Consider the following 16995-nt stretch of genomic DNA (forward strand, 5'->3'; position numbering starts at 1 on the left):
TACCCAAGAGCGGCAGATAACCATATACTTGAAAAATGTTTGAAATGACTGAAGGAATAAACCACGTAAGGTCTGGAATGCTATTTATTTTTTTTTTATTTTAATCCTGTATCACTAAAGACAGACAAATTCCGTGTTGTGTCTTAGCAGCCAATCTCACTAAATTTCTTACACATCCTGCATGTGATCATGTGCGTACAGAGGTTGCACTTCTATCAAGCTTGTAGCTTTTATATTCCTGAAAAAACCTTCTTAGACTCATTCATTAAGTATATATGGTTGACTAACATGCTCAGTAAACTAGGTCCTATCTCAAGGAAACGGAAACCGCCTCAAATAGCCATATTTTATTGAACACTTGTTTTTGTTCCCATTGGAGTCTCTGAAACGCAAGCTCATTTTAGAACAATATTTCTCCAAGTACAAAAGTTGGTTGGTGTTAAAAGCTCTGTGCCACTTTTGTCTTATGAGCCACAGTCCATCTTCATTTATCGTAACACTTTCAATTAATTCTAAGATATCCACCTTGCAATAGCCAAGGTTGTAGGTGTGCATGGTCCACCCATTTTATGCAGTAGTGGGAATGGAATCCAGGGCCCCTGGATGCTATGCAAGCACTCTACCGACCCAAGCCACATCCTAGACCCCTGATGTTCATTCTCCCCCTCCCTTCCCATTTATGTATGTGTGTGTGTGTGTGTGTGTGTGTGTGTGTGTGTGTGCATTACTGTACCACAAATGTTATAAGGGTCAGTTCTCCCCTTCTGTGACGTAGGTCCTAGGGATCAAACTCAGGTCGTCAAGCTTGGCAGCAAGTGCCTTCACTCATGGAGCCATGTACATTTAATTAATAGGTTATTAAATGAAAACCTCAATGCGAGGGTTGGGATACTTTCCTATGAGCTTTCACCATTACTCTTGATTTCCCACCATAGGTACATGGTAAGACCCATTATGCAGGGTGTAGTGGATGAAGTCAAGCTGGAATTGACCTGAATGTTTTCTGTCGAGAAGATGGCCTGCAGACTACTTGGGAGAAAATAGGAATCAATGGTCTCATCAGCATTGGACCATGCATGCTACAATAGCAACCTGCTTGGCAATATATGCCATTAGTGACTTAACTATTATGGGTAGGCTGGATGGTAGTGGCACGCACCTTTAATCCCAGCAGAGGCAGGTGGATCTCTGTGAATCTGAGGTCAGCATGGTCCACAAAGTGAGTTCCTGGACAGGCTCCAAAGCTACACAGAGAAACCCTGTCTCAAAAAAAAAAAAAAACAAGCAAACAAAAAAACACAAACTATTATGGGTAACCAGCTGCTTTCTGAATAGATCTGAGACCTGGGCCACAGGAAGAATTTTTGCTTCATACTATAAACCAGGTCAAAAGGCAATCATAGGCCATGAGGGCAACCTCCTGTTGATACTTTGCTCTGTGATAAATACTGTTAAATTGCCTTCCAAATGTTTACATTTATACCTTTAAATTGGTGCTGCTCTCAACTTAGAGAAACTTTTTACAATGAACAGCATCAGTGATCACTGATCAACGTGGTAAGAATACGTGACTTTTGAGTATTCAGCCTGAAATGAGACATTTCTATCAAACCCCCAAGGTTCAGAAAGCATCTAGAAAGAGGGAGCAAAAATAATTTGAAAGAAGGAGACTAGGGAGGAGTGCTGCAGAACACTAAGCCAGGACCACTGTACTGGCGAACTCACAGTAGCAATGGTTCCCTGCGCAAGACCTGTACAAGACTAGATCAGTCAGCATTCCAGCATGGATGGCAGAAGGACTCATAAAGTTCTAGCACTAGCTGAGGAACTATTGGCAACTGGTCTCTGGGGGGTGGGGGAAGTCAGTTTTCTCTGGTAGGTTTGTTCTGTCCCAGTAGATAGTCCCACACTCAATTGGACTTGATGAGTTAGAAAGAAAGAAAAAGAGAGAGGGGGAGAGAGAGAATGAAAAGAAAGAAAGAAAAAAGGAAGAGGGGAGAGGAAAGGAGTGAGGGAGAGAGGGAAGGAAGACGTGAAGAGAAAGTGGGAAGAGGAATTTAAATTGTATATGATTAAGATCCATTATGTGCACAAATGAGGGAGTCTAAAAATTAGAAGTACATCACCGTAATTGCATATAATTATATCATTATAATTAATTATAATCACCGATAGAGATGATCCTGCCCTGGAGAGATAGATGTTTTTGCAGAGGACCAGAGTTCGGCACCAATGTCAAGCTGTTCACAATCTCCTTTAACTCCAGCTCCAGGGAAGATGATGTCCTCCTTCTTTTAGCATCCAAGGCCACCTGCACACTCATGCACATATCCACACACTGGCACACACACTGTACACAAAGCAAGATCATTTGGAAAACCCTGGGTAACCAAACTGCTGGAAACCAAAAATCAAGAAGAAAATCTCAAAATTAGATAAAACATTATGTAAAACCAAAATCACTAGACTTCTCATTGGAACCCACAAAATGTCTAAACAGTTTAAACAAATTTGTTTAAAATACTGAAAGAAAATAACTATCCACTCACAGTAATATATTCAATGTAAGTATTCTTCAAGAATAATGGCATAATACATTCTCAGATGAAGTAAAGCTAAGATTCTTTTTAAAAAATAAATGTACACTTAGCAAGACAAGGGGGCTGCCTGCCTACCCCTCCCCTAAGTGGCACAGTCACACAAACTCAGCCATAGGCTCCACAGGGAGAACCCCAAACCCAACCACATGATTGTGCACATATTTGTGATCCTTGTGTCTCCCACCTGTGAACAAGGAGCAGGGTGAGCTGCCATGGCTAAACCATTGGATTGTGGTGCAGGTGGAACTTCTGGCTAGGCTTCTTGGAGAAGTTCTGAGAGGTGAGTTTAGTTCTTTTTATTAATGCAACTGTCAAGTGCCGATCTGCTAGCTCAGGACTCAAGAGCAGCTCAGCTAATTGGGCTCTGGTCCAGTGTCCTTCACAGTCACTGAAGTCACTCAAACTGCTGGCTGTCTGCTGTTACTCCACTTGGACCATGGAATCCCCACTCCCAGACAGAAAAACAAAAATTAAAGAACAAAAATAAATGTATAGTGTTCTACCTACATGTATGCCTGCATGCCAGAAAAGGGCACCAGATCTCATTATAGATAGTTGTGAGCCCCATGTGGTTGCTGGGAATTAAACTCAGGATCTCTGGAAGAGCAGCCCGTGCTCTTAACCTTTTAGCCATTTCTCCAGCTCCCAGATTCTTTATTATTGTTGTTGTTGTTATTATTATTATTATTATTTTCTTTTACATCCAGACCACAGTTTCCCTTCCCTCCTCTCCTTCCAGCCCCTCCCCCCACCACTCTCCTACACTCCCCCTCCCCCATCTACTCCTCTGTTTCTCTTCAGAAAAGACCAGGCCTCCCATGGATACCAACCAAATTTAGCACATCAAGTTGCAGTAAAACTAGGCACCTCCCCTCGTTATTAAGGGTCTCAAAGGCTGGCAAGAGTGAATGACAACCCCTGCTCCCACTGTTAGGAGTCCTACAGCTATACAACTGTAGCATACACAGAGAGCCTAGGTCAGTCCCATGCAGGCTCCCTGGTTGACAGTTCAGCCACTGTGAGCTGCTATGAGCTCAAGCTAGCTAACAGATTCTATAGCGGAAGGAAGTTTTTCAGCATGAGAAATGATACCAGAATCATTGGAGCTTCAAAAATGAAGAACAAAAGTAATAGTAAAACTTGGTGAACATATTAACTACTCCTATCCTTTTGTTTGTCTCTGGTGGTGGTGGTGGTGGTGGTGGTGTGTGTGTGTGTGTGTGTGTGTGTGCGCGTGCGCGTGTGTTTGGAGGGAGCTTTAAGACAAGGTTTCTCTATGTAGCCCCAGCTGTCCTGTAACTCACTATGTAGGTCAGGCTGGCCTCCAACTCACAGAGTTCCACCTGCCAATGCCTCTGCCTCTACCTCCTGAAGGCTGGGAATACAGGCATGCACCATCACTGCACAGCTTTTTTATTTTATTTTGTTTTTTAAACACACAACTTTAAAGCAAAAATGTTAACTTTTTCTGGTGAGGCTTTTTTTGTTTTTTGTTTGTTTGTTTGTTTGTTTGTTTTTTGACACCTGTTTATTTATTTATTTATTACATTCCCAATCCCAGTTCCCCTTCCTCCTCTTGCTTTCCCCACTCCCTCCCCCACTCCCCATCCCACCTGCTCCTCAGAGAGGATGAGCCCTCCCCTAGGAAGTCTACTAAATCTGTTTCATCATCCCCTTGAGGTGGTACCAAAGCACCTCTCCAAACCCCACACCCATGTGTCTAGGCTGGGCAAGGTATCTCTCCATATAGAATGGGCTCTGCTGTGTCAGTTTGTGCATTAGAGTTAGGTCTTGAACCCACTGCCAGTGACCTTATATATTGCCCCAACTGCACCATTGTCACCTATATTTAGGGAGTCTAGTTCAGTCTTATGTAGGTTCCTCATTTGTCAGGCCTGAGTCAGTGATCTCTCACTAGCTCAAATCAGCTGATTCTGTGGGTTTCCCCATCATGGTCTTGATTCCTTTGTTCTTATTATCACTCCTCCCTCACTTTGATTGTACTCCAGGAGCTCCATGCCCCATGGTTGTGAATTTCTGCATCTGCTTCCATCCGTTTCTGTAAGAGGGTTCTAGCTTCTCAGGGGTTGTGGATTGTAGGTTGGGTATCTTTTGCTTTATGGCTGGTATCAACTTATGAGTGAGTAAATACTATATTGTCTTTCTGGGTCTGGGTTACCTCAGTCAAGATATTCTCTTCTAGTTTTGTCAATTTGCCTTCGAATTTTAGGATGGCATTGTTTCTTACCACTGAGTAGCACTCCCTTGTATAAATGTGTCACATTTTCTTTATCCATTCTTCAGTTGAGGAGCAGCTAGGCTGTTTCCAAGTTCTGGCTATTATGAATAATGTTGCTATGAGCAAATGTCCTTGTGGTGTGAATGTGCCTCCTTTGGTTATATCCTCAAAAGTGGTATTGCAGTATCTTGAGGTAGGCTCATTCTCTGGTGAGGTTTCACTGTACATAATTATAATGCATATGGTTATAGTGTGAATATGCACTTAACAAAAGAGGGCAGAAAATCCAGGCAGTGATGGCACATACTATTAATCCCAGCACTTGGGAGGCAGAGGCAGAGTTTGAGGCCAGCCTGGTCTACAGACCAAGTGGCAGTATAGGCTCCAAAGCTACACAGAGAAACCCTGTTTAAAAAAAAAAAAAAAAAAAAAAAAAAAAAAGGAAGGAAGGCAGCTCAGTCAACCCACATTTTAAAAAACAGGGGTCAGGCCCGGAGATGTAATGGGTAAAGATAAATGAAGTAAGTTCTTGATTAAGCATCTTGAACAGCCCTTTGACAGGAACCTGAGTCCTCTTCAACAGTGCATGCAGCCTAAGCATAGACAAGAGTAAAACAGTGAGAGAAGGTAGCATCTGCCAAGCCAGCCAGACTCTGACATACTTATTTCTGCAAATAGACATGTGACCAGGATGTATAAATGATTAAACAACAAACTGCACTATAGGAGATATCCAAGGGAATGGCATTCCTTGGGACACATAACTAAGTCCCTGTTATCATTAATGAACACTGTGACCTCTGGGGTGAGGTACACATGAAACCCTTCTATAGAAGTCTAAGGTTGGCACTTAGTGACAAGGCAGGACTTAGAGAAATCAACCTCAATTCACCAGGAACTCTCTGCTAGATAACTTGCATAGTACCAGAAGGTACTTGCATGGTGCTAGGGGGAAAAGGTAGCAATGGCTCTACCAGCTTCGGACTCCGCCTTTACTCATCTGCCTGGCAAGATGGGACCACAGTGCCACAGCAGCAAAACTGTTACTAAGGGTAGTCAACTGCTGTTTTGATTGGGTCTGAGGTCAGCACCACCAAAGGGGATTCATGCCTGGTACTATAAACCTGGTCAAGAACCCATAACCAAGGAGATCACAGACCTCAGTGGAGGAATTTACTATCGTTTCACTAAATGATCATGCTGTTCATGTTTGTGCCCATAGATGTGTGCACTCAGAAACGCTGACCAGAGAAGCTTCTTTTGCAGTGAGAAGTGGCTAATGTGGAGACTAAAGTGGTCAAAGTAACTGTGAGTGCTCAGCTATAGGTTAGGCTAGCTATATCAACCCCCCCCCCTTTCCAAGACTCGGGGAACATTACTGACGAGAAGGTAGAAAGATTTTAATCGATAGCAGATAGGGAGAAGTGTGACTTGTTGACTTCATGACATGGCTGTTGCACACACCAACTCAGAGCAACTGCCGTTATCTGAACAAGACCTGCATGAGATCAGTGACTCTGGATTCCTGTGGATCATCTAATGAATGAGGGAGGAGATTCTGAGGATCACCCTTGGAGTAGGAGTGGCTCCTGAGGGAGGAAGAGTCATTATCCCTTGGGGATACACCCATTTTCCAGTAGAAAGCCTCACATGTGGGTAGCATTAATTGGACTCAAGGGGTTATTAGTAACAAAACAAAGGAGGACATAAGGTTGGGAGAGATGTGGGGTAGGATGAGGAACTAGAGAAAGGTAGTCATAGATGGATCTGATCAAAATACATTGTATAAATGCATGAAATTTTCAAAGACTAAATAAAATGTATTTTAAAAGTTTAGACTTGGGGAGGGGATAAAATGTACCATCATGAATCATCTTGCATACTCAGCTCTTAGAAAGTATTTATTATAATATAGTTATTACAGATGGGAAAAACAGGAAGTTTCTGAAACGACACAGAGCTGGGTCAGCAAACTCAGCATCCAGCAAGAAGTTGGCTCACATTCCCAGTCCCTATAGCAAACCGATTCTAGGCTAAGAATTACTCTGACATGGTCACTTCTATTAGAGCTGAGTTCGAGGAATACTCAGGGATGGGAGAAAGGGGGAGCAGGAAGGAAATAATTAGTCCACATGAATTCAAGAAAGGTTTGAAAGCACTCAATTTTTTTCCTCAGAGGTACAACTATACATACTCTAAACCACTCCAAATGAACGTTCCTCAGAAAATATAGGTTCAAACTTTGAGTTCTACACTAGTAGTCGTGACCCCTGAAGGAACTTATTCAGGGGCCACACGTTGCTCTCGCCCACGTTGGAGGTGCGCCTCTGGCACTGCCTGCAGCGACGGTACTTCTCACACTGGTCCAAGAGGAACAGCTTGTCAGAAGCCCTGGGGAGGAGAAAGCAAAAGCTGATCTGCCAGGGCTCCTCCAGGTTCCTCGAAGCAGAGAGAAGAAAAGGGAAACCCGAAAGGACCCACGTTTTATTTCCAGCACCCATTTGGTAACCCACAATCATCTATAACTCCAGCTCCAGGGACCGCAGCACTCTCTCCTGATCTCCAATGGGCACCAGGCACACACATACTACACACAGACACATGCAAGCAAAACACCCATACACATAAAATAAACATACATTTTTAAGTTGTGGTTTCAACACAAAGGGAAGACTTACCTTAACGTCTTGAACCACCATAACAACATGTGGCCAAAAAGAATAAAAAAGTTGACAACTTGTGAGACATTATTGAGTTCTGGGTACTCTGTTTAGGATGTCTTTTACTCTTAATCTCTTTCAGTGTTCACAAAAATCCCATGATTTCAGTCCTTGCATTATTCTCTTATAGTCTCCATAATGATGGAGACTTGGCAATAGTTAAAACTTTTCAAATCAACTAACCAAGCAGTGTTGAAATGCTCTTCAGCTGCAACCTTAGCCACTGCAGAATAGTATTCCTCCTAGTCGAAACCACGAATAACGATTGTAAACAGGTACCTAAAAGATCGATGTTCTATTATTCTGACAATGGGTGTACACTTTTTATAACTTGTGTGTGATGCCATAACACTGTTTCTCAGAGATTTAATACCCAAATATATCTCATTTACTGGTGTCAAGGGCTCTGTGTTTGCCTCAAGGCTTAGTAATGAATTGGCTGACTTAAGGTCTTATGATTTCTAGTTAAGACTAAAAAGAAAGGGAGGGAGGGAGGAAGGGGAAGGGAGAGAGGGAAACAGGCAAGCAGCAGGAAGAAGGAAGGAAGAAGGGAAGGAAGGAAGGAAGGAAGGAAGGAAGGAAGGAAGGAAGGAAGGAAGGAAGGGAGATACATGATCTCTGCTTTCAAGGCTTCTTTTACAGTCCACCTGTTCTCATCCCACATCCTAGCAGTCTACTGTCTCCTCCTTTCCACCAAATCAAAGGCTATGTGCAAATTCCCACAGTTTGTCCCTTCCTTCATGCCTAGCCACACATGCCTAACACTAAACACATAAAGTCCAAAGTCACCCCACCATCTAAGGTGGCCCCTGGAACACATTTGCTAACGAACTCATAAATTTCCTGTGACCTCTCTACTCACTGCCATCATGTTAGCCAGGCACTCTCTCTGAATCCAATCAAAATCTTGCTGGCATAAGCCTCACTGCTTCTCACTGTTTCTCCACAAGATTGAACAGTTTGAGCTCTCCCACTCCCACACTTTTCTTCTTCTCTGAATCAGTCTCATTTCTGTGGCCCCTGATCACCATGTTAGCCCCTCACACTTCCTTGCTTACAAATGAGCTCCAACATTAGGACATCAGATGAGAAGTGCCTTTGAAGAGACTCTAAAAGAAACTATAGCAGATGAAGAGCCATGCTGGAAATAAAAACAATAATGATGGGGCTGCACAGACAGCTCGGTGGTTAAGAGCACCGGCTGCTCTTCCACAGGACCCAAGTTTGATTCCCAGCACCCTCATGTCCAGGAAATTCTACACCCTTCTTCTTCTGGCCTCCTTGAGAACCAGGCACGCAAGTGGTGCACAGACATATATGGAGTTTGATTCCCAGAACCAAAAGTGACTCACAGTTGCCTGTAACTCCAACTCCAGGGGTTCTGACACCCTCTTCTGGGTTCACATGTATACACACACACACACACCAGTAAAAAAATAAAATATTATAGTGGAAAAGTAACCATTTAACCTGTTTTCTGTTGGTTTTGGTCCTGATAATCTGATTGTAAAGGTTTGATTGGTTTCATTGGAATCTTAACATTTTATGAAATCTTTTCTTCATTTTATAAAATCTTACCTTAAATTTCTTTTTTCAAGACAGGGTTTCCCTGTATTGCTTTGTAGCCAGTCCTGGAACTCACTCTGTAGACCAGACTGGCCTCGAACTCACAGAGACCTACCTGCCTCTGCCTCCTGAGTGCTGGGATCAAAGGCATGCACCACCAACACCCAGCCTCTTACCTTAAATTTCTAAAGGGTTTCTATTGTTTTCAAAGTATAATGATTTCCCATCTTATTTTTAACCCCAAAAACTCCTGTGCTAGCTTGGCCAGGCAATCATTTACTTTCATAGTTTACAAATTAAAAAAGATGGCGAACATTAGCAGCCTTTCCAAAGTTCATGTTAATTATGAAACGGCAGATTCAAACTGGAAATACACAACTGGAGAGGGGCCTGGTTCCACTGTGTGTAGCTCATTTTTCCTACTGTCAGTCTTCTCTTGGCTCTGTTCTTAAACCCATCCATAAAGGCCAGATCAGGCATGGTGTGCACACCATTAATCCAAGCACTCAGGAGGCAGAGAAGATGAATCTCAAGGAGTTTGAGATCAGTCTGGTCTGTATAGCAAGTTCTAGTCCAGCTAGGGCTACATAGGAATACTATCTCAAAAAAAAAAAAAAAGTGTTCAGAGCAGAACTCATCCTGCTTCAAAGTAGCTCTATCCAAAGAGAGTTGCAACCCTGAGCAAATGGAACCACCAAGGCAGAAGCAATGATCAGGGCAGAGTCAATGAAAACTTCACATAAAACACAGCGATTCCCAGCTACTTGCTCATAAAAGCTGTTGCTAATCAATTGCAGCAGCATTTCTCACTAAGCAGATTTGTTCTTCCTGCAGAATTCCTATTAACCAACTGGTGGCACTCAAACTCTCCACCACCCTAGTGTTAGATTTATAGTGGTTCTTTATCTGGGGGGGGGGGGAGTGGCATAGCATACATTCTGCATGTCAGATATTTACACCATGATTCACAACAGCAGCAAAATTACAGTTATGAAGTAGCAATGAGATAATCTTATGGTTGGGGGTCACCACAACATGAGGAACAGTATTAAAGGATCACAGCATTAGGAAGGTTGAGAACCACTGAGTTAAAGGGAGGAAAGCACAGAGCTGGTTTACAAGGAAGTTTCTTGCAAGCTAAGAGCGCCTGGTTCCCATTAGGTCTCACCGCTCAAAGGCTTTCTCCTCCAGGTCCCGCTGCCTCTTCATTGAAAGGCTCCTGTCCCAGTCCTCCTGCAAGCACTGGTTGATTCTGTTCACCCGATCCAGTTCAGAAGCTCTGTCTGCCAAGTGCCTGGAGAGGAAAGAACAGCCTGACTCCATTCACAATGCTGGGAAGGGCCTGAGACCACCCTAGGAGCACTAATTCTGGTTCTGTCTGGGCGTCTTTAGAATATGCAGAAGACATGGGGGCTTTGAAGGCACAGCAAAATTGCTGTCTGTCAGACAATGAATGGTTCTCAGATCTTTCAGCTCGCACTCTGGTTCAAATTAACAGGACTTAAGTCTTATTCCAATTAATGACTTCAGCTTCCAAAGCCATTGGTGTCCTTTGAAGCTAATTTGACTCATCTGAAGAATCATCCCAAATGGACTCCCTAAACTGTGTGTTTCTTCCAAGTTTCTAAGCTGTCAGCAATCAACCTTCACATGGCTACAGGCTTCTGGTTCTTTGAGGGTTTTTTATTTCCCCCTTTTTAGAGAAGGTCTCTGTGTAGTTCTGGGTGGCCTTGAACTCTAGACCCTCCTGCCTCAGCCTCCAGGGTGCTAGGAGTACATGAGTACACTTCAAGGCTACAGGCATTTTATGAGACAAAGTGGAGAGATACAAATGAGAGTGCAGAAAGGAGAAGGGGGAGAGAAATGACTTATGAGAGAGAGAAAGGAAGCAGAATTATCCAGCGCTGACAGGAATGCTTGACGACTGGGGTATCACCCAGGAATGGAACGAAGGTCAGAGCCTCACTCTTGGTGGTGTTTCCACCGCCTGTCTCCATACAAGCCATCTCTCCTGTTACAAAGCATCGTTAAATTTGGTTCACATTACTTATTATGAATCTATTTTTGCCAAAATAAAGCTTTTGCCTCAGACTTCTCTCACAGACATGTGACAGTGACATCCGCCACTAGGTGTCAGGGCCCTCTGACAAAAATCAGTACTGTCTTCAACTGGGTCACTTTCCTAAAACCATCATTAACCTAATTTCTCTTACATGGCTATCGTGAATATTAGATAATAAAATATATCCAACATGCCATACCCATCACAGAATGGAACTCTTTAACAAGTATCTATTTTTCTCATGGGTTTTTTTTTTTATCCCCATATGTTTTAATTGAGAGGGAGAGACACAGAACTACTATTACATCCAACATGATGGCTCTCAAAGTCACTACTGACTGAGACAAACCAGGTGAAAATACACACTTACTGTATGGTTCCATTGCATATATAAACCAAAACCCATCAACATGTGCATACACACAGGCCATTATATGTCGATTACATCTCCATAGTTATTTTTTTAACAAATAAAGAAAAAAATCATTAGGAAAGCTATGCCTTCTCTCAGGCTCAACTATGTTTTAACAATCGTTTGATGCTGCCTCTCTCTCACCTCCCACCATCAAAATGTCCACAAAGCCTTTTAGGATGAGTGAGTGGTAATCATTGTCTCTGCAAGCAGCAAACCTGGTGGTTTCTAAATCACAGAATCTATGGAAATTGAAATAGCAAACGTGGGTTTAAAAAAAATGAAATGAGTATATTTCATGCACTCAGACAACCACGGCACAAGATGCAGAGTTAAAGTAATGGAAATGCCTTGTACCACAGGCGTTTGCAGCTACCGCTGCCATGGAGTAGAGCAACATCTTCCTTCACGGGCAGCACTTTGCTGGCTGTGACTTGGTAACCACACCACCACTTCACCACCAGGCACAGATGTTGAGGCCACTGTAGCCTTTCTGAAGCCATTTCTTTGTTTAATTTAATAAATATTTTAACATGGTCTGTTCTGGGTAAAATATTTAGGGTCACTTGTTTTTACATGCTAAAGTCAATAGCCCCATTAGAAGTCAGCCCAAAGGAAGACCTCAAAACAGAGCATCTATCAAAGGGCCAGCAAGATGGATGTCTTGGTTAGGATTTCTGTTGTTGTGATGAAACACCAAGACTAAAAGCAACTTGGGGAAGTAAAAGGGTTTATTTGGCTTACGCTTCCACATTACTGTTTATCATTGAAAAAAAAGACAGGACAGAAACTCAAACAGGACAGGAACCTGATGCAAAGGCCATTGAAGGGCGCTGCTTACTGGCTTGTTCATTATGACTTGCTTAGCTGGCTTTCTTATAGAACCCAGGACCACAAGCCCAGGGATGGCACCACCCACAATGGGACCCTCCCCCATTGATCACTAATTAAGAAAATGTCCCACAGGTTTTCCTACAGCTTGAGATCTTATGGAGGCTTTTTCTTAATTGTGGTTCCCTCCTCTCAGATGACTGTAATTTGTGTCAAGTTGACATAAAACAATCCAGCACTGAGTTAGAGGCAAGCACTATGCTATTTTCAGGAGTCATTTAACCCTGGATCATCAAGAGGTAGAATCTTGTATCAGCTCTATTAAGTGTCCTCAAAAGAAGGAAATCTGCTCTGTATCAATTAATACAGTGACAGAAACATACCAACCAATCAGAATGCATTTGAGAAATGGTCTGGAGGCCCAAGTGAGAGCCAGAGTTCAAGTTCAAAGAAAGGATCATGAGGGGCTAGAAAGATGGGTCATGGGACTGGAGAGATTGCCCAGTGGTTAGGAGCACTGTCTGCTCTTCTAGAGGACACTAGCTCAATTTCCAGTAACCACATGGCAGCTCACAACTGTCCATAACTCCAGTTTCAGAGGATCCAACATCCTCACACAGACATACATGTAAACAAAATGCCAATGCACATAAAATAAAAATAATAGTTTTAAAAATGAAAAAAGGGAGGTTCATGGAAGTCTAGGAAAAAAGAAGGTACTTGTCTGACTTGGGACAACAGTGCCTATTACTGATTATAGAGCTATGTCACAATTTTAGAAATGTGTTACAGATCGATGTGACTCCTTGTTTTGTTTTGTTTTTGTTTTTATTGAAACATGGAAACATGTAATGCAGACCATGATTCTAATAGAATAAATTTCATAATTTAACTACTCCCACACTCTCTCTACCAACAGTCAAACCCACTATTATTGTGTCATCTTCGATCTATCACTTGACTCGTGTCTAGCCAGCCCAGCACAGAATATGATAGACTCATACACTATCCCACTGGGACCATTTCTAATATTTATAAAAATTTAATAATATGACTTTATATGTATAACTACCTTCCAAAAGAGAGTGGATTTCTTGGTTAGAAGATTTTTTGAATGATAATTTTGAATCATCAGAGATATAAGAATTGATGAACATTAGGAATTAGCCAGGGAGCTAAAATTTGTAATAAAGGTGTTCTGGAACAGTGTGTGCTCAGATCTTGGGAATGTGAGCCTTCTCCTCTCATGTATACTGTATGGAAAGGGAGAGACTGAGCAATAAAACAGAGGCAAGGCTACCTGATGTCTCCTTATTAGTCTTTCTTTAGGGTTTCTTCATTCAAATTCTATCCATTTCTTGGATTTCAATTAAGAGGGAAGGTCATAGACATATTCTGTACCAAGGCATGCCAGCTGGTGACCATTGACTCTCTAAAGGGCTGGAGTATATTGTAATGACAACTTGCAGAGTGTAGACTGTTGTTGATATTTCAGGATTTAATTCCCATGATTGTATAATCCAGAAGTGTTGTAAGCATTTTTTCTAGATACTATATGACATAGTCTATAGTGTCTATGGCAGTATGATCTAAAATTGTAGGTGTAAATGAAAAAAGTATGAAAGATTAAAAGTGTATGCTTCTTTGCTGAAAATAAGAAATTTCTTCTCTATTTCCCATTACTCAACTTTAAAACTTTTCCTTGGAATTTTAAAAAAATAAAGTAAATAATAGGATCTGAATGTTCAAGAAATCCTAAACTGAAAAAAAAGAAAAGAATTGATGAACATTTACAAAGAAGGAACTACTTTCCTATGACAATCTGGGTGGAGGTGGGAAGTAGGAAATAGATGATGGAGGGCTAGGAAGGAAGCATGAAGATGCTGTGAGACTGAGAGCCAGTGAGACCTTGAAATTTTTCCCCACCACTTAAGTAACCAACTGGACATTCTAAGAAATCAAGTGTCTGATGTTTGAACTTAGAGATCCAGGCACTGAGACAGAATTCCCTTGCCCATTCTACTACCTTAACCATCACTCCATGGTATGAACAGAATGTCCTGGGAACTGGTGTCAGGTCTTGATCTATATGAGTGTGGCAGCATATTTCTGGCTCATTTAATACAACCTATGGGTGGTGCTGATGTTATGATTCTTTTAAAAAGTTACACTGTTGCCAAGAGTGGTGGTGTACACTTTATGTCCCAGCACTCAGGAGGCAGAAGCTGACAGAGCTGTGAGTTCAAGTACAGTCTGGTCTACAAAGCAAGTTCCAGGACAACCAGGACTACACAAAGAAACCCTGTCTCAAAAAACAGAAGAAGAGAAGGAAGTTATACTGTGATATAAGGGGAAATGTGGAGTTGGGAATTGAAGGGGAAGTGGAGAACGAGTACTTTTTTATTTAATAACATTTTCTTCACTGGACGAACTGTAAGTATAAAACTGCGTGAAATATGCAATGAATTTAGAATAGTGGCTTGCATAACTCCTCAGTATGTTAGCTACATTTCTTCTCTGTTGTTTCAAAGAAAAAGAGTTGGAGGAGAGGAAGGAGAGGAAGGAGAGGAAGGGTGGAAGGGGAGGACAGACCCAGGCTCTCCTTACTCTCTATGTGTCCTCTGAAGCATCTGCAGATCTCGCCGCTGGTCCACCAGCTGGTTCAGGATGGCGTTCCTCTTGAGGTTGGCAGCTGCCTCCATCTGGTGCTTCATGCAACTCTGTTCTCGCTTTCGCTTTTCCGCCTCCATTTCACCCTCATTCTTACCAAAGATGGGCTCAGCAGAATCAGGCTCAAACATGGGCAACTGGGAGGGTTTGTTCTTTACCTGAAATGGGCAGCACATAGTGGACCATTGTTCAGCTTAGTAAAATACCAACACCTAACCTTATGGGAATGAACCTACCTGTGCATCCAAAGCTCTCTTGTAGTACTGTGTTTCTTCCATCTTCTCTTTTAGGTATTGGGCTCTTTGTGCAGCGAGTCTGGTATTTAAGAAGCAGAGAAAGTGAGAGCCATTTTACAGTTTGAATATAGCAACACAAGCTAGCATTATCAAAACATGCTCAATACTAATAGGAATGTGTGCATGATGCATAAAAACTCATCATTCATTCTGGGAGCTCTCATTATAAGAAAAGATAATTCAGGTCTACAGGTTATTGGCACACAGGACAGACAGAACAGAGGGTGGGCCACATCATCCAGATAGGATGAATATGGAAGGTACCCTCCACACCCCACGCACACACACAACTTACTTTTTTTAAATCTAGGTAAAAAGGACATGACTATACTTTCTGTAAACAGATTCAATATATAATTCTTCTTTAAGAAAAGTAATCTACACTATTAAAATTTAGTTACCATATGAAACCTTCCAGAAACCTGTACGATAAATAAAATTAGTATACTGGAGCAGATAAATTTTAGATTAGCATATTCTTTTGGGCACAGAAACTAGCTTATTGTTTATTGTGGCAGTCTCTGCTCAAGCTACACAGTTACTGCCCTGGCTTCTGCAGCAGAAGTGGGAGCCCCAAGGCAAATTTGAATTCCATGGCCCTGGCCCTACCCAAGTCCTTAGACAATCCAACCTGAGCAATAAGATTCTCCTTCCCAAAAAGTCAGAATTGAGACTAATATTCTGAGTCCAACATGGAATAAATGTGGTATCAAGTAAAAAGATATGGATGTAAGCAGAGGGAAAACTGATCCACACTGCTTTTCAGTCCCTGGTTCCAATGTCACCTGTACCTGTGTCGTTGGTTTTGGTGGAACATGCTACATGCTTATAGCAAGACCTCGGCTTTGCCATGAGGTCACTTGAGCATCTCACAGTTGGCAATGATGCCTGCTCAAGATGTGTTCCTTCCTGTATCTACCAGGAAGTATCAGCAATCACACACAGTACAAAATGCTGCTCTATAATTACAGTGCTTTTAGATCCTCAGTCATTGCTGTAACTATGGTAATGATGACTTTCTCTTTTTGATGCAGGTAAGTCTTTGGTACTGGCTTAGTTTGTTCACTTGGCTACAAAGATGCTAATGAAATTTTGAATGCTCATTCAATCCCATATAGAAGTCAGCGTCACACAAACTTCCGCCTTTCCGTGCACATGTGTGAACTCACTCCTCTGTGAGCTGCACTTGTTCCAAGCGATCCATCAACTCTCTGTTTTGTCTTTGCTTTATTTCCTTCTCCCGTTTGCTTTCCATTTGTTTCAGGAGACTCTGAGAATATTCCTCTTGCTTAAAAGCATTGATCTCAGGGCTAAGTGGTCGTTTATCAAACAGGAAAGATTTCTGAAATGAAACACAAGCAAGTCTCTTTATTCTCACATTCAAACTAAAGTTAAAGATGCAAACTAAAAATCAATCAAGTATTGCTTAATTTCTAACATTTTTCCATTCACCCAGACATTAACTAGCTAGTATTTAGACAGCCCACAGAAAATGACAAGAGCATGCTCTGTGACAAAGCTGAGCTAAGTTTGCACCTCTTTCTGAGTAGACCCTGATAATTACAACATCCTTACAAAGGATCAGGAATACAGTGAGTA

At 42.0% G+C, this 16995-nt stretch overlaps 1 protein-coding gene across 1 annotated transcript in view; it reads right to left on the bottom strand.

The window, feature by feature from the left end:
* Positions 1 to 6944: 6944 nt before the first annotated feature.
* The window catches only part of Ccdc81 (coiled-coil domain containing 81), a 36358-nt gene continuing 26307 nt past the window's right edge, over positions 6945 to 16995 (bottom strand). Inside the window, exons 11-15 of the mRNA XM_051192195.1 lie at positions 16566 to 16738; positions 15337 to 15415; positions 15038 to 15258; positions 10294 to 10419; positions 6945 to 7230 (exon numbers count right to left, since the gene is read on the bottom strand). Of these exons, the coding sequence (XP_051048152.1) occupies positions 7089 to 7230; positions 10294 to 10419; positions 15038 to 15258; positions 15337 to 15415; positions 16566 to 16738 (741 nt within the window). The 3' untranslated portion in view covers positions 6945 to 7088. The remainder of the gene's footprint in view (positions 7231 to 10293; positions 10420 to 15037; positions 15259 to 15336; positions 15416 to 16565; positions 16739 to 16995) is intronic.

This window comes from Phodopus roborovskii, unplaced genomic scaffold (assembly GCF_943737965.1).
Source record: "Phodopus roborovskii unplaced genomic scaffold, PHOROB, whole genome shotgun sequence".
NCBI lineage: Eukaryota > Metazoa > Chordata > Mammalia > Rodentia > Cricetidae > Phodopus > Phodopus roborovskii.